This window comes from Gasterosteus aculeatus, chromosome 12 (genome assembly GCF_964276395.1).
Source record: "Gasterosteus aculeatus chromosome 12, fGasAcu3.hap1.1, whole genome shotgun sequence".
Lineage (NCBI taxonomy): Eukaryota > Metazoa > Chordata > Actinopteri > Perciformes > Gasterosteidae > Gasterosteus > Gasterosteus aculeatus.
Window position 1 is genome coordinate 11,780,656 of NC_135700.1, and position 24,072 is coordinate 11,804,727.

The following is a 24,072-nucleotide window of genomic DNA, read 5'->3' on the forward strand; positions in this document are numbered from 1 at the left end:
GTGAAAAAATATATCCACCTGAGAAACACACTTATGTACACTTCACAATCATGTTGTAAAATTAGCCAACAATTATTATTTTTAGTTTTAACATTCTGAATGATTGATCTATGGTGTATATCCTGCAAAGTAAAACGCCTCTCACCCCATTGCAAGCCTACATGAAAGGCATGGGCATGTCCATCAGTTAGAAGTGTCACTGCAAACTTTACATCTTTACATCTAAGTTGTTTGCAACTTGCAGCTTGAAACAAAATGTTTGACAGTAAAAAATCCATTTGGTATTTAGAGTAAATTCCAATCATTTTAATTCCATTTGCAGGGAAAATCTTTTGTTAAGATTTGAACAGAAAAAAAACATTTGCACTCAGTAGTTTACATCAATTATTTTACTGTTATATATAACAAATGACCAACATATTTACACATATAAAATAATCATTTTCAGATTTATTCCAATATTTCCCCACCTGTTCAGCTGAATCGCATAATAAACCTACAACCCTGAGACACTAAATAAAAATAATTACAGCAAAAAAAGGTTCAGAAAACTTGCTACACAGTAGCAATTATGAACAAAGTACAAAAAAATATTGGACCCATTACATCTTTTACAAAACAAAATCTGACTGTGCTGTATTTACCACAAAATGTACCTCATACTACCTTGTCAAGTCTGCAAAATATCTGCCAACTATGGCTGCTCCTGTATGCAAAATGTTTAACATTTACGATGTGATGTCAACTCAGCTCATAAGAAGACATTGCTGTGCTCAAAAGAGTCGCGTTCAACTACTTATCGCTCTTCTGTCAGGCTCCCAATTCTTATTCTTTCACACAAATGTGCACACAAAAGAAACAACTTCATCTATGCAGTCCAGTGTTCCCTCAAGCGGGCTTTCACAAGGAGCCGCTAAACAGCACGTTTGTGATGGACCACTTCTGTCCGGTGCATTTCTGCAGAGCCAGTTGGTAGCCGAACTCATTGTCGCTGCTCACTACGAGCTCCAGGCATCTCTTTGATTTCCTGTTCTGAATGGATCCTCCCTGAAAAGATAAAAGCAGGCTGGTGAAAATTGTGCCGGCCCCTAGAGAACATCTTTGTACACAATAGAACTTTCCTCCTTTAAACCCGTACCGCTGTAAATGGATATGGATGTGTGCAGCTGAAGCGCCATGAGCATTTTGGCTGAATCGCACAACCATCCTCATTGGCCCTTCTAGATAGCATCAACAGGGTTTCAAGGCAAAAACAACAGGACAATTGCCAGTGTGGTCATTAGCGTTGTTCCTAGCAAGGTGCAAGATTTTGAAAGGACTACAAGAAAAGAGGAAAACCAGACACAAAAACAAAGGAATAAAAACCTCAGTTTCAAAGCCATAACAATATTGTTGGAATCTATCATCATTTTAAAACTGTAATGTATCAGCCGTTGCAAGTGTCCGAAAGGAGCAAGCAAAAATATTGCTGCATGTCCGGATAAATGAGGGAGGATTTTCTCATTATGATCTCAGGGCAGACCAGGGGCAAGTGATGGAAGAGAAGATCTTCAACAGCCAATACAGTGTGAAGAGAGCTGCAAAGAGAACACTTTTTCAATACTATGAGAGCACTGCCGGGGGACACGGGAGAAAAAAGACCTTAAGATTGGACAGGTTGTGTAGACTGAACCAAATTACTCTTTGGCCAGAGTTTGGCCCATCCGTGGGGTCCAAAATACATCTATATTTTATAGATAACAGATGGTAATAACTGCTGAAAGTGGGCATTTATGGACCAAAATGCGGCGGTGTCCCGAGCCAGCTCATAAAAGCAGTGAAAGAGGTAATTAAGGCATGTTTTTACTTAAAAGGTAGCAGCCACAAAAGCCAGATTTCTTTCAGATCCCTACTACAGTTTACACCAGCTTCAGCAGGGAACTGCAGAGATTGTTAAATTTTTGTATACTATTATTTTTTTAACATTTTAACCATCTCCATGACAACTGAGCTGAGCTGAACCTGAAGTTTCAACTCCAACTAAAGGCTTTGGAAACAACAAACTGCTGTTTGCAAGATCAAGCAGAAATGAGAGAATATAGTATAATATAATATTCCAACAGTTATATTATACAGACACAAACTTCACAGCCAAGATTTCCAAGGCTGCAATGTAAAAGTGAGCCTACCAAGGCTGACAAAGAAACACCGTAAACCTGTTTAAACCCTATTCAGAAAACAGCTCAAACATTTGGTTGGTGCATCCTTGGTTATGGGTGCTGTCGGAGTGATTTTCATACCACTAAGTGTCTAACCACTAAATCAGGCATTATGAATTAGATTCAATCGTCATTCAGTTTCATGTTAAAAACAGATTTGAGTATGGAGGTGCTTATTTTAAAATGAATTCTTTATCTCAGTTAAGTCTAATACAGGGTGAACGTCGTTTTGTTCTCTAACTCGTGTTAGCTGAAATCTTTTACAGCTTGGACGAGTGACATGTCGGTTCTGTGGCCTTCATTTAGTAGACAACGAAGCATCAGTAGAAGAGGCATGGAGCAGTTTATTTCAATCCAGGGATGTAGCAATTATTCTGTCTCTTGAATGAAGTCTGCATGCTTAATCCTGCCTAAACAACTCCACAAATGCCTAAACAAATTAAAGTTGTGAGTGGGGATTCAGAAGACTGGAACGAGCCAGAATCACTGTAAATACAAAACGGTAACTGGCTTTTACTCAGCATTCACAAGTTCTCATTATGATGAATGTGTATGTGAGTAAATGGCATATGGAGAGGATATTGTTGGACTCTGGGTTATATAGTTTGCCATTGATTTTTAAAAATTATATCCTGTATACAGAAGAATCTGTGTTTGTTACAGAAACATAAAAACGTATCACCCACACACCCTCAAAACACACGGGCAGAAAAGATGTTGTCCATTGTTTCATTGTCTTACTGTTCAATGTTCAAGTTCCTTGAATGTCTAACATACTTTGGAAATAAATGTTCTTGATTCCTGATGCCACCCACTGAACATGTGCTTGCTTTACTAATCAGCACCTACCAAGATGTCAAATCTTTACATTCAAGAACACATTTAATTTCTTTCCCTAATCAAGGCTTATCAAGATCACTTATTCTTGGTCAAGAGATTTATAAAGTGGATGGCGGAAGTGAAGTCATTTAGAAAAACTTGCCTAATAACATTTTTATAACATTAATAATATCTTCATAATAGCTTTTGCGTTTCTATGGAGCCATCAGAAAATCAGTTTTCAGTTTGAGCTCAATACTTACATAGAGAGTCAAAACTGTGAAAGATTGATGATATATTTCAGTGACTTGATACTGTCGACATTGCTGATAGGTCCCCATCTTGCGTACTAAATTATGCAAACTTAACTAAAATAACCACTTAAAGTTGTGAGGATGTCTGATGCATGAGCTCAAGCATGTAAAACCGTCTTACATTTTCACTTCATCTCGCTGTAAAACCAAACACATGCACTTGCAGCGACAGTCCAGCAGTGATATCGCCGAACCAATATTTTATTTATCTAAAATGACATGATTGAAAGAGCAGTACAATCTATAATTAACACTGCACTGACAGCATGGCAGACAATATGAGGTATTTTGAGCACAAATCAGTAAATCCAACTGCCCCGCTGTCATGGGGCATTTTGGGAGGTGGCTCCTTTTTCTGTCAAAACACATTTTGCACACGCAGCTAATGCAGGAAGACAATTATTAAATATCAATTACTCTTGATGTATAAATGAGTTAGATAACTCAGGGGTCATAGAGTAAACCAAACCACTCTCACGATTAAAAGCTACCTCAACATTTCCTTTTCTCCTAACAACTTAACAAAATCGGGGTGGTGGGTCACCTGAGTGAAGAGCCAGTGCAGCTTCATGCGTTTGGTGGTGGCGTAGCTGCACTCTATGAGGCGCGGCCTGCCGTTCACGTCCACCAGGCACTTGTTGTCGTCATCATCAACTGTTGGACTGAGGAGGCCGATGTGGAGCTGCTGAGCACTGGTGTAGTACACGTTCTGCGGGAGACAACACATCGTGCTACCAACAAATTGCTGAGTTCTGTACTGTGGGCTGAGACTGCTGTGGTTGACATTTCAATGACGGTCCCTGCAGAGCAGTAGGTAATAAAATATGCAGCAAAATGAGGATTGCTCTCGGTTGTCTTTGGGTTTGAAAAAATACATTTACATAGATTAAATATGCATATTTATACAGTTATCCTGAATTCATTCAAGACAATAAAAGGCAAGCAAAAAGAAGACAAAAGAAGTTAATTATTAATTCAGTAACGTCAGGAAAACCAGAATAAATTTGCTCCTCTCTCGCAAAAACTGAAAATCATTTTTAGGAATTTGGCAGGAGAAGAAATGATCCGCATTCAAAAAGAGAAAAAAGGCTTTGCAGTATGAGCATTATAGAGGGAAGAGAGAGGGAATCTTGGGATTATGTTTACAGACCGGCAGAGCAGTGCTCACAGTCTGTCGGCGTAACGCTAGCTTTGGTTTGTTGTGGTGTACACAGCGACAAGCTAGAGGTCGTGAAACAACAAGGCTGGACTGCACAAGATGAAAATGTCAATTTGTGTATTGTACAGAGGTGGAAAGTCAACTGAATTAATGCAATTACGTTTCAATATACTTCTACTGAGTGAACACTACATTTTAACAGCTATTACCATATATTGGTATGCATAATTCAAATGTTAAAGAGGACTAAACAGAGTATAAAGAAGTAGAACATTTGTCCGTAAAAGTCTAGTGTACATTTCATACGCTTGTCTGGCACCTTGAATAGCTGTTGAAGCACACCAAGACATGTAAAAAACAGGTTTATGTTTGAATATTCTGCGATCATCTGGTTTTCACTCTTATCCTTCTCTTAGTCTCATCTCACCTCGCCCAAACAGCCTCCTGCCTCCTTCACACCTCACGTTAAACGGTCTGACGAGTGTGAATTCTTTATTTGTGCTGCTCATTTTTGGGAGCAACACAAACTGCCAGGCCGTGTGTGGCTGTGCTTTCTTTTGTTGCTGTGCTAAGTCAGTATATTTTGTTACGGCTTGAGCTGTGCTGTATGTCTGCTGACAACACGCTCTCGTAGAGTCCGTAACGTGTTGCTGTAAGCTTTGGAATGCGCTCTCCTTTCATGTGCCGCTGTGTAATGTTCTTTCAGCGCGTTGATGTATTGCAATTTCAGCAGCACCTCGGATACAAAGAAAACAAGTCTCCCAAAGCAACTCAGTGACATTTCACATGACTAAAGCAAATATTTGTTATATGTGTCATCGTAGAGTCAATCCGGGGTCTAATCCCTCTCCAACATGTAACACTGAAACATAAAAATAGAGCAGACTAGATTTGTCTTGTAGAGGAGATCACTAATCTCATTAGGAACGCTGGTGCTGCTCAAATCCATTGTTCCAAATGCCGGGATTTATCTGAGCTTTATAGAATATAACAGATGTATAATTAGCAGTTTTTAAAGTTATCTAGGTCTCTGCAAGGACTGTGAGAATCCACAATAATATACACGCCTGACACTTTCTCCTGTTTTAATTTGCACTGTGGTGTAAATATCAATACTCGGCACAATGAGTGTGAGACCCCTGATAGGTTCATTTGAATTAAGCGGGATAATGTAAGATCAAGCATCACTCTATGAGACAAGTTTACAATTGTTACGGCAAGGTTAACAATCTCTGAAAACAATGTTCTCAGATATAATGGGATGGAGAAATCAATCGCTCGAAGACGCTGGAGAGAGTAAATGAGTATCTGTAGCTGTGCTAACATTTGAAGACACTTACTGACTGTTATTGGCTGGGATATATCCTGGACACGTAGTCTACAGATATGGTCTTCAAGACATTGGACAAGGAAAAAAAGAAGCAAGCGGTCGATATGATCCTGAAGACTAGGTGTAGGAAAACTGGAGAGAGGGACAAATCTAAAGTTATGATCTAAAAAACAAAAACAGGATTTTTGATTTTTTCAATAACGTGGCACTTTACTCAGAGCTGGACTTAGCCAGGAAATGTTAGCATTAAACGAAGCTCTATGTAAAACGCAGTATATTATGTATCTTAACACATAGGTGTGTTTTTGTAAAGGGCAACTGAGTTCGATTCAATCTGAACGTTGTTTTTCTTCAAAATGAAAATGAAATCCTGAGATGTAAACACAATATAGGGTTGGTATATTAAATCTTTATGCTGCGCGCTGCATGAAACTGCGCTGTGTAGGTAGAGGGCTCTAACCTGAGGAGTCATCCCGTGGCAGAGATACAGGATGGGGACGTTATCATTTTCCGGCCCCTGGTCCAGACACAGATCACTCTTCAGAGAGTTTTTCAGCTGGCAGACGGAGAAAAACACATTCAGAAAAGACAAATACATTAACAAAGAAACAAAATATAGGATTAGTTTAAGGGCAAAATGGTGTGATAGATGTACAGTATGTAAGCACAGACTAATCCAGTAGTATTGCTACAGCGAATGGTGGTTTCTGTACCGATGTTTTAAGATGTAAGATGGGAGATTTTAAGATTTGCAGTCATATTTTCAGGGGTTTTAAGGCTGTTGAAGGATATAGTTACCCACCAATTCTGAGAGATGAAAGAGTTTATATTCTATACTGTCTTTGAAAAAAGTAAGTGAGATTTAAAGAATAAATACATTTTTAGCTGAGAATAGAAAAATAGATGTTCAACCTTTTTGCTCATTGATGGGTTAATATCTATTGTTTAGAATACTAAAATTATGTTTGATGTTGTTTTATTATGTATTCATAGGTATCTGGATTTGTCTTGTAATTCTTTGTCACAAGTTAATGAAGAAATGGGACACTGTCTTTTCTGATTAGTATTGCTTGTGACCTGAATGTAATATGATTGTACATTTTATTGGGAAACCGAAAACGTCCTTAAACACCATCCTGATTAAGTCAAATTTGTTTGAAATTGTGACGTGAATAAAATGTTGTGGACTAGACAACAAGTAATGGTTGCACATAATTTCTGTCTGGTGTTCCCAGAAAAGATAATATTGCCAAAACACAGTGAGAGTGAGCAAGCAGCACATTCAACATGCGCAAATCTGCAGTACTTTATGTTGTCTTCAGGGGAAACTACGGGCAAACACTAAGCACCTGCTGGTTCATATGTAAATGTTTCCATTTGGTTGTGTGAGACAGGTGTTTTAAAACAAAAAAAGCAAAAGAAGAATGGTAATCCAATAACAGCATCCAGCTGGTCTACTCTCTGAGACTCACCAAAAAATATAATATAAATATTAATTGCTATTTAGAGAAAAACAGAAGAAGTTTGTAAAAAAAATGTTTAAAATTCTCTTAATTAATCTTGCTTCATAAAACCATTTAATCAGAAGCGTTGCGGTTGATGAACAAGACAAGATTTTGAGGCCCGGAGGGTTATTCATGCACATCATGACAAGGGTCTGCCTGATTGCGAGATACAAACTGCTCTGCGGGGATCCCCATGGAGAGTGCTTCTGCGTGGGGTGTGAATTAGGAGATGTGAGATCAGAGAACAGCCAAGGGAAGACTCAGCTCCCCGTTGGCCCAGGAGATTTGTACTTCTATCTAAGAATCAGTAAATCCACAGACAGCTCAGGTCTACCAGTGGAGATGAGCAAATATGCAACAGTGACACCAGCGGGGATAACATCAGATTAAAGCACACAGGCATTTAGAGCATCTTTAGCTTCCGTAATGCGTAGTGTGTGTCTGACTGAGACGCAACATCCTTCAGATTCGATTGTACTGCTCCATCTGGACACGACTGAGCAGATGCAGAGCCCTACGGAGCTGTAGGGAGAAAAGTGTCCTCCGCCTGCACCTTCCATCACCCACATTTTTATATCAGGCGGAGGAAGAGAGAGATATGAATAAATTAGACCACAAAACATCCTTCGGAAATGTCAAAGTTTTTGCAAAAAAAAAAGAAATATATTTATGCATGTAACAACTCTTCAAACCGCCCCGACTGACTAACCCATCAAAGGCATGTCACAAATATAGAATAATGAGGTCAATTTACTTGAGGGAAATGAATGTAATGATGCCGGCCTATTTCCTCACTACACCGATGCACCCTTTCCCCTTTTTGTAATAACAAAAATCCTCCATGCAACATAGAAAGTGGTGTCATAATACTGCGCCGTGTGTGTCACTGTGAATTAGGGTCTACCACAGTGATGTGAGGTGGGAGGACAGTGGAAATAAAGCTGTTTGAGAACAACTATGAAACACTGCCAACCCCCATTGGCTGTTACTTTTGCTAACGTTGCTCACTACTAAAATTCTGTTGCAAAATTGGAAATACTAGATCTATATTCAAATGAGTCTATTTTCATTACGCTAATCAAACTATTCCTTTGCAACGGCTAAATTGAGGGGTAAAGTTGCTGCAGCAAACCTCCTTCTCTGTGTGAACTGTATGTGCTCTTGACAGCAGCCATCCGGATCCCAAGCACAGGGGATTAAAATGATTTGCTCAGGCACGGTTAAGACTTGTTTTGCCTTTCCCAGACGCCGGATTGCATTCGGGAAGAAGAGGGTAGGCGGCTTACTACTCCATATGCGACGGTGTCACTGTACATCCTCATCTCCGGGTAGATGTTGACCAGGTACCAGCGGAAAGTTTTACACTGCAGCCTCTTCCTCAGAGCCTTCCTCTCAGAGATATCGCCAATATCGATGCCCGGGTCCTGGGTTCAAGCAAGCAAACAAACACACACAAAGACAAATAGATGTACACAAAGCAGACGATTGATTAACTATAACTAGTTGACAAGTAAATCAGTTAGAAGGCCCATTGAGGAATACAGTGCAGCCATTTGTTGTGGATTTGTATAGCTTTTCTAGGATATGGATTTTTTCCTGCTCTGGTTTAAAACAAAACAACTGAAATATTTGAGCTGCTGATTGTTGCAGTTGTTACTGCACTACTACATTTATTTGATGACTAAATCTACTGGTTACATTTTATATCAAGATTTTACAATTTTGTGAATGTGATTGTAGACGCAGGCTAAATGATGAGCATCAACTAGGGACAGAAAAAAATGAAAATGCTGGCTTAGTGGATCTGGACGACTTAGAAACTATTGAGTGTAACGCACTCTACAACACTGCTGACATTGGTTGTAAGACCACAAACCATAAAACAGACAATTTCATTTAGAACTATATAAATGAGCAGGGCAGGCAGTTCAATATCCCTCCTACTCTTATTCTATTTCTAGGAAACTGCCTAACATTGTATGAAGCAACAACAGTAAAATGCATCCTTTATTGATGCACCTGAATACTGTACTAACATCATACATAATATATAGTCTCAGTCAGAGGGGCAGATTTGAATGCAAAATGACTAATTGTGCCTTTTGATATTTCAAGATCATTCAACCCCTAATGTACTTTCAGTAATTCAAATGCTGAATTTTTTAAGCGGGTACTTTGATCTTTGATCTGAAGTTAAGGATCTGAGTACTTCTTCCACCAATGCATTACCATCTGCCCCATGTTGAATACTGTATCGTCATTGACATTATTCATGCCTTTTTTGTAACTCTAAAGCTAAAGTTGGTGCAAAATGTTGCATATTTGGCTCTCTGGTACTCCAAAACAAGATAATGCTCAATTGGACTTTATGAATTTAACACTCAAGTTAAGTTTAACAAAAGTGTTGACAATTCAGGAGGCTAAAGCACCGGCTAAATATTATGCTTCTTGAGTACAGACTCTGTTAAGCGCCTCATCTATTCATAACTTGGATTTACATTCATAGATTTAAATTTTGAGATTATGCAGGAGAAGAAAAAAAGCTTCTGTGATCAAACATTTGACTTAAGCCTTTCAGGGGTTCTAATATAAGACAATGGAGTAAGTTATTTATTTTAAATTACTGAATCCAGTTTGAGATCAAATAAAAATGACTCACAAAACACTAATGTACAACACTAATACAACCGTACAGCATATACATTTTGTATTAGTAATATTCATAGAAACTGTGTGACATTTTGTATTTTATTTTTTGACAATGTCTTGAATTGTTAATGAAATGAAGTGAAATTTTAAAAATCCATCCATCCATCCATCCATTGTCAAACCGCTTATCCTGCACACAGGGTCGTGGGGGGGGCTGGAGTCCATCCCAGCCAACTTCGGGCGATAGACAGGGTACACCCTAGACTGGTCGCCAGCCAATCGCAGGGCTACACAGAGACATACAACCATTCACACTCACATTCACACATCTACGGGCAATTTAAAGTCCCCAATTAACCTGATCCCCAGAGCATGTCTTTGGACTGTGGGAGGAAGCCGGAGAACCCGGAGAGAACCCACGCAGACACGGGGAAAACATGCAGACTCCACACAGAAAGGCCACTGGGCGGAAACGAACCCAGGACCTTCTTGCTGTGAGGCAACAATGCTAACCACCACGCCACCGTGCCGCCCAATTTTAAAAATACATAATTCAATTTAATTAATTATGCAGATCTTTTTTTCTACCTGTATTATTTATCATTTTGCTACTAAGCATCAGCTGTAATCCAGAATCTTTAATTCATTTTTTAAAATGTTATTGTGTTTTCTTTTTGTATCACATTTTCTAACTCCCAATGTCCCCATTCAGAACGCTTTATTGAATCCCATTACGTATTTATTTATTCTGTGGCACGTATTTAATTTAGGCCATTCTGTAAGTACCACGAAATCATTTCATTTGAGCCTTCTGGAGGTGTCCGGGGCCTGATTCAACATCTGTGGTGGCGGGAGAGCAGCAGATGACGCTCAACCCCGTGACATTTAGATAAGGTGGCTGCAGAATGGAGCTGCCTGTTGGTGCAATACATTTGTCATCTGTTTGTATGTTTGTGTGTTTGTGTCTTCTTTCGGACTTGTGTGAGAACGCTACCTTTGGATAATGATGCAAAAGGCAGCAACACCAAATCCTGTGTCTGGATGACATAAAAAAACTACTTTGCCTTCTGTCAATTAAGCCTGCAGCCAGTTTATGGTTGACATCTGACATTTGAGAAATGGGACACGTGAGCAGGCTGAGGTTTGTGTTAAACAGAGAATGCAGTTAAGCCTGCATGATTCCACCTCAGCTGACATAAAACTCTGAAGCAATTTGATACATTTTCGTGTTCAGTTACACAGACAGTTGTGTGGTTTCCTTTTTTTAACCATGTGTCAACAACAATAATCAGTCTTCTTTAAAGGATTGATTTAATTTAAAAACAGACTTTTACCCAGATTGTGCGTTCCTGCTGATCCATGAACTATGTGCTACTTTCATAGGGCCCTGCAGTAACAATGGTTCTTTGGCAGTGGACTTAAGGTAATCTAAGGGACTCTGGTCTAGTGGATAAGCCGCATGCCGCATTACATCACCTCAACTCTTGAATTTCCTGTCAGCATATTAACTGTGTACCATCCGGTAAAGGCCAAAGGGCAAAACAATATTTGGATAAAAAGGACAAATGGAAACAGGTCCGTCATAGTAATGAAATGAAAATACAACGGCAGTAATTGTACTGCGAATGTGTCTTTTTGTTAGTGAAAATTTCATCAGAATTTCACACAATACAAAAAACACTCACATATTCCAAAAAAATAAAAACTACAATAATGATACCTTTACATCGTACATGACTACACACAGATAATTGCCTGTATTCTCACAACAATGTGATACGTTTTGGACCTCAACAAAGTTAATGCATAAGATCACACATGACTAGCTGAAAAACAGCATGATTCACTTACCTCCATGGGAATATTCCAGGCCATGTAGACGTGGCTTTTAAACTCATCCATCCACACTTCCGCGACCCTTAGGGCATTTCGCCGCACGTGAGACGTCAGATCCTCTGTGTAGGGTTTATGGGCGCGCTCTATGTGCGCGATGCGAGCACAGGGCAGGACCTCCACACTGCCGCCACACTGCCAAACCTGGTTTTAAACATAACGAACACAAAGGAGGGAGAATACTGTCGTTAATCTACAAGCAAGGAGTCTGCTTCAGGAACCCCTCTGATTCTATTGTCTGACGTAAAGACCGACAGAGGTTTGAGAGCATTTAGAAGGATCTCAGTGCAGGGGGCGACGATGACCTTAATTCAATTCTAGGCGGCTTAAAGCATGTTTTGGTCAACAGACGGAGGCCCTTCGTCGTCACCTCAGAAGCCTACTGTATCACTGACTGGGAGGAGGAGGTCCCTGTGGTGGGAAACGTTGTTCCCAGTGCACAAGAGGAGCAGCCTGAGTCCTTGATGACTGAAAGCCATTGGCACTAACACCTGATATAATGAAGACCTCTGGGAGGCACAGGACCGTGGTGCTGGGAGCTCTGCAATCTTTTCCCAAATGGGATTTATCCAACAAACGGTGACAGAAAAAGACTCCAGACAACTCAATGAATATTTGGTAAATGTATTTTGTGTGCACGTGATGACACTCCTGTGTCACAGATGTTCTTTTTTGCAGCATTATATGATGTGTGACGTTCTGCTCAGACAGTCTGTGTCTACAGGAAGCAACAAAAACAAGGTGCAGTTGACTTTTTCGTGTCTGGGTTATTACAATGCTGTCCATATTTCCACCAAACACCTCAAATCAACATGCAATGACACATTACATGTGTTTGCTATGTTTTGTAATGTAATTGTGTTGTGTATTCTTGAACAGCTCTAATTGCCCATATGAGCCATTGACATTTCAAATTATTCTGTCATCTCTTGATTAACATGTGTGCATCAAAAAGAAAGGGGATTTACAAAAACTTTGAAGATAACTATTTGAGAATCAAAGCGTGAAAGGAAATAAATTAGGCCGCACAACACCACTGACTCGCATCTGAAGAATTTGAATAGACTCAAAGACTCAGCAGAAGCAATGAATATGTCCTTCTCTGTTCACAGGCGCTCATTTGTATGGAATCATCAAAGGAGATGTCACTCCCGGATTCTGTTGAGGATCCCCAGAAACTATTTGAATGTGCTGCGCATAACATCCGGGACACCCGGAGTTTCAGTATGAATAAGGTTGAAATCATCACCGCTTGTGCTGCTGTGCAAGGATCAACTTGTGCAGCTGACACCCTTTGTGTTTAAGTAAAATGTATTCTTTCTATCAAAGAAGCTGCTACCAAAAAACATATAACAGTTTTTGGTACAGATGAGCATCATTACGGATGATGACATGTAAATGTGTTCGGTTTGTAGTCAAGCATGTGTGGCCACAGGCGGCTGGTGTTTTGTTATTGATAGTAACTCAAGAGAAAATGGCCCCTTCACTGTTTTTATTGTTTTTAGTGGCTTTTGCAACAGTAAAAAAAACAAACCCTGCTGGAAGTGCCCATTTAAAATCCAGAGCTGGTAATTAGCTGAGCGTTATGAACTCAATGACCCATCACAGTATGCATTTTCGCACAAAAACCTTGTTAAAGGGAAGCAGTACAATGCTGAACATGTGCAGTATTTCTACATAGAGATTTCTCTCAACATAACAAGTGTGAAGATATATGAGGAACATCATGTATAATTACTTTCTCCGAATTTAAGATGGACAAAGAATTAAGCTTGTCAGCTCAGTGTGGGTAGATAATAAGTAAATAATACTGAAATAACGTCTCTATTTCAATTCAATAGAAACTGCTTTGTAGTGGCGTCCCAGCATCACACTGAAACACCAAATTGCTGACTGATATATTTGTTTGTGGGCCTTTTCCAAAAGCAAATAAATGACATAATTTTGAATCAACACATAATCTGTCGCGCTCTTATCCCTCTGGACCCAACCTAACACATGACCTGTAAGATTTGTTCATGCTGACAACTGCGCAGTGAAACATTTGATCAATTGTGCCTTCACTTTCTAAAAGCCACAGTCAATCACAGCCTATGTGCAACGACGCCCCCCCTTCAGCCCCCCCTGCCCTCATTCTTCAGTGTCCACTTTCCTTTCAAACAATAAAACAAATGGTTCAGATTTTGTGCCCCCTGCAGTTAACCACCAATCGTCTGCTGCCTATTTTCCAAATGAATCACAAGAACGGGGTCATTACTGCCAACACACAGCAGAAGACCTCCACTAATAGCCGAGGACTGCATTGTTATTCCATTCAAAATGTAACATTCTTTTATCGTGGGATATTCCTAATAAAGCACTCCCCTTGCACCTTCTAATTTGCATGCGTGACTCATACAATTTCTTTGTCTGCAGTCAAAGTGGAAAGCGCGGCTCAACAGCATCCGCAACAAGAACCTACATGCCCCAAGATGGTGGCATCACCTCAGACGAGAAATGGACACTAAGGAGTAAAAGGAATAGAAAATAACAAAATTTGAGGCTTGGTGCACGTTATTTAGGACTAGTATTATGCTGCGTTCACTTGAATACGAACAAATCCAATCGCCACTTCGCGACATTCGGTCTACCTCGGGTTATTAGAAGTCCGGTCCTCACTCCACCCAGTCTCCCTGACTCCAGAGTGACGGAACAATCTCAGTGCACAACCACTCCCTTCCCTTGTAAACTTAAAAACCCATCTCCTCAAGAAATGCCTCACGTCCCCTGCTCCCACTAGTATTACACGCCACATCCTCATACAAATATGCTCCTGTCTAAGTCTGATCTTGCTGTTCTGCCTCTTATTTATTTTCCTTGCAGAGAAGGTCTCATATTACAGAACTGTTTGCTCAGATCTATTACCAGGGCACCATCAGCCCGAGCCTAAGCTAATTTTTTACTGCTGCACTCATTGTAATTTGCTTTGGATAAGAGCAAGAGCTAAAGAGCTTTAATGTAAAGGTAATGCAAGTGGAAGTGCTTTAAGAATTGTGCTATCTACAATAGGGCCAGTTATCGAGCAGGGCCTCTAGAGGCTTAACGTGGATTTTGATGGAAGTCTGCACAATCTTTGAGGGCATGAGGCATAGTAATGATTCTGTTTTATGGGGAAGCAATATCAATTTGAATTACAAAAAATACAATTCCCCAGCATAATGGATAGCTTTTTCAACTAGTCATTTTATGAACTTTTTTCAACCGCGTTTGTGTACGTTTGGCTGCTTTAAAGTAGTTCACACTAAATCTATCCTTAGACTGACAAACTCTCACCCCCTGCAGGCTTAAAAGACGGCTGTAACATGTTTCTTTTCTTCTTCTCCTTCACTAACAAACAGCGGCAGCTTTAAACTGCGTAAATTGCAATGATTTCCAACATTTTTAGGTTCCAAATGATGAATGCACACATCAAATGTTTCAAACCACATTTCTCTGCTGCTCATGCATGTCCCCAGTATCGTTAGACCGGCTAAGCGCTGGCTATTACCGACAAGAGCAGTGCATTTGTACATTTTACACTAATACGAGGCAACCCAATTATCCCCGTGCTCGATCATTATGGAGAGACTACTGTCATATCATAGCTTAGCAACTGCAACTAGGTACAGCAAGTGTGTGAAGCTTTGGAATTCTTCCATGATGAAGTAGTGTGCATGGGGCTGAGAGACCTGTCGTTGCTTCACCACCAACAGCCGAGAAACGGATTGTGTGAGCTGCAAATGTGAGTGACCAGCGTCTTCACCTCCATGTCTTCTGTGTGGATGAACTACTGACTGTTGGGATATGTTGCTTCAACAGCAACGAAGGAGAGTTGAGACTATTTACTAGTTACTCCTCATTATCTATAATAACATACCAAATTCTTACTCTGGTAAATTGTATGACCATTATTACCTTTAGACAGAAATTAACCATAACATTTTAAAGTTATTTATTCCTCCATTTTACCACAATTGTGTGGAATTATACTTTCATCTCTACATAAAATGAATTATTAATTTGCCACTACTGAGTATCACTCTCTCAAATGTATTCCTGAAAATCATTTTACAGTCCCTAAATAGCGTAGTAAGAGAGGTACCGTGTACATTTTTGTTTCCAGTCCTTCTCTAACAGATGTTGCCTCTGAAGGTTGGTGAACAAACTCTAGGATTCAGAAAAGAGAATATGGCCTCATGTCGAGCTGACTGCACAGAGATGTGGAGAACTGTGAGTTCATGCATCAGTCATGCCATGAGTCATCACTGCAAGCTGCAAGCTGGATGCGGGAATATGATGAGGTAGGGTGCATTTTCATTATAAACATTGCACCCCTTAATAAAAGCTGACTGACAGTGGAATTACACAGGAAGTAAGGATACGATAGAAGAATGATTTGTTAATACTTTTGTTTCTTGCAGGATACCAACGTTAAAAGAAGAAAGGGTTCAGTTTCTCCAATGGTCTGCATAGTCATTACATATAAAACCAAGTCCGTAACTTGCGACGGTGTAAAATAGAGGTTGAATACATTTACATGTGTCTGCCAAACTACAGTATAATAGTTTTATTGATATGTGACCAAATCTCCATCGGCGGTATACTAGGAACCATTTGGACCAATAATGTTACACATGTAACTCAACAGTAAACAAAAGACACATTTCTGACGCCTCCCGACAGGATAAGTAGAATATTTTGCATAATATATTTCCTTTAACTTATGATGCTTTAGGAATTCTGTGTATCCAAAGTGTGTCTATCTGCTTTCACCTCTACTGTACCCCTAGACACTCTAACCGGCTTTAAAAACATTGATATTTCCAAATGCATTCATTTCCCAGTTTTTGATGCCTAAACCCTTCACATGAAAGCAAAGACTTAGGTAAAGTTGAGCTATTTTAGTGCCCCAAGCTTATTGAAGCAGTGCAGACAATTGGCGTTGATTTTCCATTGTATCTGTATCGACCTGCTCTGTCTACTGAAAAGGAGCAGTACATTTTCTCTCCTGTCCACAGAACCATCTACAGGAAATCCTAAAACAAATTGTGGAGGAAGAAAGCTGAAGTATGTCTCCACTGCTGTCCTTCTCCAAACATAATTTGCTGACAATTTTACGTTTGCGATGTTTGCATACCACTTATAATGTAGCCTAATGTCTACAGTATATCCTGCAAGACCACATTGTGCCACTGAGCACAAAATAGGCAGACGTAATAACTGTTTCTCTCACAAATAGTTAACAAGGCAAGTTCCAAAACTACCTCCAAGAACCAAAATAAAAAATTAAAAAAATAAACGTGGTTCTGGCTTCAATATCTTTGTCTTACATGATAGTAAACTGAATATGGTTTTGGACTGTTGGTTGGAGTAAACAAAAGAGTCAAGATGTCGTTGGGCATGTTGGAAAAGGCATTTAAAATAATTTTTTTACATTTTATTAGGCCTCCATTAAAAAAGACAAGTAATCATCACATTACATGTTAGCGAAAGTTAAAATAATTTTGTTCAACTTTATTGTGCTTGAGCCAAGGAAAAACGAAAGCAGGACCCACTCAACTATTAACATGGCTTAATACCTCTGAAATCAAGTGAGACATGTTCTTTTTTTCTGCAAAATGGCTAACTCTCTAAATCTCAGAATAATCCCAATGGTGATGGTTACTTTGACATGGAAAGTTTGAGGGTAAATGTTCCACATGGCCATCCACCATCATTTTTACTCTTGCTGACCATCACTTGGCTCTGAACGTTGTCCTTGAACATAAATCGCTAATGAAGAATAAATGCATATAAATGTAATTTGTAGGAGACAGGGCTGCAGTAATCCATGCCGACAGCCATGTGAAGAGTCATAGCCTTGAATTATTAATGTACCACTTACCATCACATTGCCTCTAACTAGAAACACGGAGTTCTGTGGAAGGGAAGAGGAGCCTATGAGTTTCTTAATTGGATGTGTGTGTAATCTAATTATCCAGGGACTGTTATTCGAGACTAACTAGCTTTTTACATCATTTCTTTAGCAGTCTGTTTATCCACTATCTATTCAAATAAGAATAATTTCTTTTACATTTTAATGTCTAGATAGAATATTTTACGCGTATGTGGCGTTTGTTGTTTTCATGAAAACAAAGAGCAAAGTTAGCAGTGCAAATATATTCAATACAAGGTCTCCAACAACTGCAATAATGTAAAAATAAATCAACACTAAACTAAAACAGCTGGTTTGCACAAACAGCTAAACTTACACCTCAGTTAGTTTACATCGGTCAGGCTTTTGAAACCCCATGTTCTCACAGCCCAGACCCAGATTCCAAAGCAATGCACGGAGGATTAAAACAAATAATATAAGTGTTCAGAACCTGCAGAACTGCTACACTACCAATTAAATGGTTATATTTAGGACCAGCTACTATTCAGCCAGCAGGTAACCCATTCTAAATATATGTAACGGAATGTAAAAATAAGTACTTTCCTCCACCAAAAACTATGATTAAAACGTGAGAGCTGGTTATTACCAAATAATACAAAGCCTGCAGTCTGCACACCAACGAGTAGGTTTGTTGTTTTGCCGTGGAACTGAACCAACAGAGAACAAAATATCTTTTTGACAAGGGACTTGATTTATGTTTCGATCATAGCAGCTTCCTTCCTCCTTACAAGTGTCGTCAACACAAGGAAGTGGGAATGTGAGAAAAACATTCAAACAAGTTTTACATAACTCCCTGCAGAGAGAAAAACACCTTTGGGGGTGAAACATTTAACACAATCATCGAGCAAGTTCTCTGTAAACACAATAACCTTCATAAGTGCCTTTCTGTGTACATATGACCATGAGAATATTTTCAATAAACCATTCATGAAATCACAAGATTCGGCTCAGGGTAATAAATAATCCAATTTGACACTCCATTTCTATACTTAACCTTAAATGTTTCATTTAACTGGAGCTGTGCAAGTTTTGAAGAGTACGACACCTTCTGCAAGAGGTTTATTTGAGGGGATAAATATGTAAATCAGGCATATCCGCTTTCAAATCACAAGGCAATAAATATAGCTGTACGCAGGGTAGAATGAGCCCATGAATAATAAGTTATCAGACGGAGATGGCTAAAGAAAGATTGTCCACCGATAAATTCAGAGATACAGGATGAAAAGCACGGCAACAAGTGTAAAAAAAGGGAAATAGGGGTTTACATTGCACAGTCAATACTGGCCATCAAAACGGTCCAGCAGGAACTGAACCATATCTGTCAAATATGATTCATCCTCTCCATGGGGATCCATGTTCAAGCTTCAGTATTTACTCTGTGCTCCCGAATCTGCCATTTAGAGGGTTTCTTTAAAAACTGCACCCTCAAAAAACACCCTCAGCTGGTGTTCTTGCATCACTCCAGCATCACTCCAATATCGATCCTCTCCTATCCATTGCAACTGGTCCGTAAAGGAAACCACAACATGAGCTCCGTCTTTTAAATAAATCAATCAACCTTAGGAACTTTTCTATGACAGCATATGGTGTAATAGTGCCTGGTTTTAAATTTAATTGAAGAAGCCGAAATGAAATTAGCCAGTAGTTAAATATAAAAAAGGTACTAAGGACATTTGATGTAGTATTTCTGATAAGCACTATATTTAACTATATTACCATGACGATAGCTATAGTGATGTTGCGTGCTGCTGTGGTTAGCTGTGTTTATTATGTTGCTGTAATACATTATAACGTCAAGCTTTATTTGAATAGCACTTCTTAGAAACAACGGTTGATAATTTTCTTTGCAAGTAGCATAAACAAAGGTCAGCAATGTACTCTGGACCGCTGCCATGTAAAGCCTTGCAGGTCATTCAAATAATTTTAAAATCATTTCTAAAACCCCTTTCGGAATAATGAAGTTCATCGGAGATAAATGAGTGGACCTTTGTTTGGTTTGTAGCCTAGTAGCTCATAGTGGTTTACTGATGAAATGTCTTTAATATCAATAAATATTCTTTACAGTAAATTTTATGAAATTGTTATAATATTATAAGCGTCCTTGTGAACCATTGAATTTACCGTTCTAAAAGCATTACCATATTTAACGAAGCTGATTTTATAGTGCATGCGGTGGTTATATTTATTAAATATATTCTAAAGGGCTGCAGTATCACTCATATTCAGTTATAATTTACTTCAGAGCAAAGATCATCAACTTGTAAAGTTTGGATGAATTGAGTAAATAATGTTTTTTTCCATCTTGAATGAAAATACTGTATTCTTAATTAATGTAGCAGAATGACATTCAGTCTTTTATTAGTGTTATCTGTGCTTTTCACATTGGTACTTAAATAGCTCATTCGGTTAATAATACATGTTACTTTTCTGGAATACAAATTGCATATATTAGGGTTAAATCGAATGTCTAACCCATTTTTATGACAATAATGGTATTTTAATGCCACTTCCATAAAAACTGTGGACAAAGGGAATATCATAATTGTTTTTCACAGCCCTCAATGATCCTCCATTCTCAACTGAACCTTTCTGTTACTGGTTGAGTGATGGTGTCTGCTTTAGTGTTTTTGTGATGTATCGTTCCATTCTGTGCTTCACTGGCACAACACCCAGTATTCACAGATGTTTTGGACCATCATTTGTATTCTAATTCTGTTTTTTCCCGATTTGCTTTTAGTTCCACCATACAATCTGAGTGATGCTTTCACCAAACTATATTTTGCGCTTTCTGAACATCTATCTGAAAAAAGTCGGTCCTGTAACTCATGTGCTGTGTTTTATAGACAAGTACCAAGCTTCCCAGGATTATCTCTCAGCAATTTGTTGCGACAGATGGCATGATCATAAATTCCCTGCATTCACAAGGTCTCTGTTGGACAAATGCTCAGGACCAGCATCGGCAGGAGGGATATTGAAAGTGCAACCCATACACTGCGGTCAGCAGGCGGATTCATGTGATGTGCAAATGCACTGACTGTCAGTGAAACCTCAGATGCTTGATTCGATCATGGTTTACTGCGATTTTCAAAACAACACATTAGTGACTGAGTGACAAAGCTCGGGGTCGGACAAATACTGTATTTTGAAATGATCTTCGCCCTGTGGGGCATGTGAAAATACAGTTTAAAAATGAAAAATGTCCGCGCCTCTTGTCTGTGTTGGGTTTGTTATTTGAGTGACTGTCTGAAGCCTACATTAACTCCTTCGGGCGCTTTGGAAATAAAACAAGGAATGCCGGTGAGGTTAACTCCCTGGCTAACATAAATATACCTGATCAAGGATGTAAAGAACACAAGGGCACATCAAACAAATGTATCATTTATGACTCAATGCCTCTTCAGAATAATGATTCTTGTACATCTTAACAGAAAAATTCATCTTCCACTTTGTGACCAAATGTGAACACAGAGCAGCGCTTCATTTCACCCTCACACGAACCGGGACATCTCTTTTAAGTGTCAGCCAAAGCCTGAAGCGGTTAGCCTGCTTTGCGTGTGTCTCTGAGGATCCGTCAGCAGCCCGTCTGTGTGTTGGCAGGTGGTCTCAAGGCATGACCAATGCACTGCAGACAGGCAGACCATGCTGGCGGGGCTCTATGGGGCCAAGCCAAGGTCCCTCAGCCTTGTGCTGTAGCTTTCAGCTAACTGTGTCACCCCCAGTTTCAAAAGCTTTACTGAACCCTCAACTACATTAACCTCCAGGCAAGGGCGAGTTCCTTCAGTCCAACACGACCAAGCGAGTAAACAGCATGGAGTGCAACCTCAAACTACAGAGCAATGAAGCACACTGATTAATCGAACTGCTTATACGTAGGGAGAGGATCTTGGTTTATAATATGCGATAAAATCATCCATGTGTCCAGCCATAAAGCAATCATTATTATCAGCCCCGGAATTCTAAAAGCATGTAATTCCTGGAGGAAAATGACTTATGGGACTAATTATCCTTCACTTTTTTTCTACTGATAATTGCGTCTCTGTCATCAGCGAGGATGGATCTTTTCACATTCGGCGCCCTGTCGTAAACGCGTCTCTGTTTCCTTATCACGGTGCACTGTATTAGGTTTGGGGCCGAGGAGGAGTCGTCCCTTGTCGCTTGCTTTTATTGAACAGGCTGATGCATTAATGTATGCTATCATTAGGTCTCCCTGTGGAGGGTTGTTCTTTCTACGGCCCATCTGCTTGTGGTAACGCTCAACTTAACAGCACATCACACAAACTGATTTTCATCCGAGTCAGCGTGGGTGATGGTATACAAATTAAGTATTGCACTGTGAGACGACTGCATGACGAGCGCGTTGACAGTGCGTCCGTCTACTCTGAACTATGTAGCCGCTCTCTTCTCACATCGCTGCAAGCGGCAAAGATGCTTCCAAGTCCTCCAACTCTCACATGTGCTTCAGTGGGATCACCAGGGGAGGAAGGCTATCAGTCACACTTCAGGATACGTTTGTAATTATTTTTTTTAAAGGATCATTTCCTCCACTGTAATGTTCATGCAAGTATTGTTATTCATTTAGTTATCCTGATTAGTAATATGCAATATTTTTCTTATTGTTGAATAATTCCACAAAATGACCACAACCAACAATAAATTTATCATAGTGCCACATACAGTCTATGTAGCCGAGTCCGATATATATATATATATATTATTATCAGAGAGCAATGATGTTGTTCAAAAGATATCGACAATACAATTATTAGCAACAGTTTACATCCTAGGCGCCAGTCAATCACACTTACAGACAGGCAACGTTTTAATTTCACATTCATGTCTACAGGCAATTTAGAGTCAACAATTAGGTCATTTAACAGCTTTATTACTGTGGTGTGCAGAACTTTGCCTCAATCCCACATACACTGTCCTGCTGCTGTAAATTCTCACTAGAGCACCAGATGTGGATTCATCCACGACTGATAGTCGCATTTCACTGCTGTTTCAGTAACATCTGCAGGAGACTGCACTGCTGAGCTGTTTTAAGAATGGAACTACATGTAAGTACTGATGATGAAGATTATGCGATGTGATGAAAAGCTTCAGAACAGCAGCTAAATGGACCTTGAGCATCCATTATTTTGTCTTCAGTAGGGACTAAAGGGGGACAGGGTCGCTGTTGGTTTGACATGACACACTCTATAAAGCTCGACTTCACATTTCTTAACTGTCACTCCATCTGCACACCATTTTTCAAATGCACAGAGCACATCACATCTAGCCGAGTGACAATTCTCAATGAGCTTAGTAAAAAAGACAATGGGCCTCTGTGTGACCTTGCTTCCAACAGCCATTAAGTTTCATTATCAGAGTTAATTTCACACACTTTCCTTGGATGAACAATGGGCCATGGCCTCGGCCTGACATTATTACTCACCCTGATGCCCAGCTCCACGTTCTCTCCCCCGTACACCTCCATCCCCTCATCCAGCAAACCAATCTCTTCAAAGTACAGCCTATCCACCACAAAGCAGCCAATCAGGGCCGGGCTCCTTGGGGGGTAAAACATTATGAAAATCAGTCTTGTCTTTTGCAGTCTGGGTTTGCTTGGCACAGTTGCTATAGTAACAGCGAGGAAAAGCAGAAAAATGTGACAAGATGTGATCTGTTCATAAATGATACACAAATGAACCTTTTACCAGTGTGGACATGTTCTTACTTCAGACTAGATTGAAGCTTGTGTGACTTGACCACGGGGCTTCAGTGTGCTAAATTGCGGACAAATGATTTAAAGGGGTAGTTCGTGCTCATGTCTAAAATGATCTCCTGTGTATTTAATGATCATGTTAAATCTTCTTGACCTGGTATTATTACCCTTACTTAAGTAAATTAGCCGAATACTCCATCACACCTTACATTTACTACCACTTTCAATTTTACTGCTAATTTCCCTCACTGCTCTGATCGTCAACATCTGTCTATTTTGAGAGCATCTACCATTAGTCGCTCGACCAGACTTATAGCTAATGCATCGAAATTAACTAAAAACAGAGGATTGAGACTGAACGTTTGAAACATATATGAAGGATACTACAAATTGATAGAAGAAAGAAACCAACACTCTGGGCTGCAACAATCACCGAAGTGAGTATTAAGGAAATGGATGAGATGGTTGATCACTGCAGCAACAACGTCACCAGCGGAAACACATAGACTTTAGCAATTATTTTGGGGCTGGATCCTGCTTTGCTACCA

At 39.6% G+C, this 24,072-nt stretch overlaps 1 protein-coding gene across 1 annotated transcript in view; it reads right to left on the reverse strand.

Annotated features, from left to right (window-relative positions):
* Positions 1 to 284: 284 nt before the first annotated feature.
* Positions 285 to 24,072, reverse strand: part of galnt18b (UDP-N-acetyl-alpha-D-galactosamine:polypeptide N-acetylgalactosaminyltransferase 18b) — a 51,323-nt gene continuing 27,535 nt past the window's right edge. Inside the window, exons 6-11 of the mRNA XM_040204086.2 lie at positions 23,255 to 23,369; positions 11,826 to 12,011; positions 8,612 to 8,749; positions 6,281 to 6,376; positions 3,876 to 4,040; positions 285 to 1,047 (exon numbers count right to left, since the gene is read on the reverse strand). Coding sequence (XP_040060020.1) covers positions 901 to 1,047; positions 3,876 to 4,040; positions 6,281 to 6,376; positions 8,612 to 8,749; positions 11,826 to 12,011; positions 23,255 to 23,369 — 847 coding nt within the window. The 3' untranslated portion in view covers positions 285 to 900. The remainder of the gene's footprint in view (positions 1,048 to 3,875; positions 4,041 to 6,280; positions 6,377 to 8,611; positions 8,750 to 11,825; positions 12,012 to 23,254; positions 23,370 to 24,072) is intronic.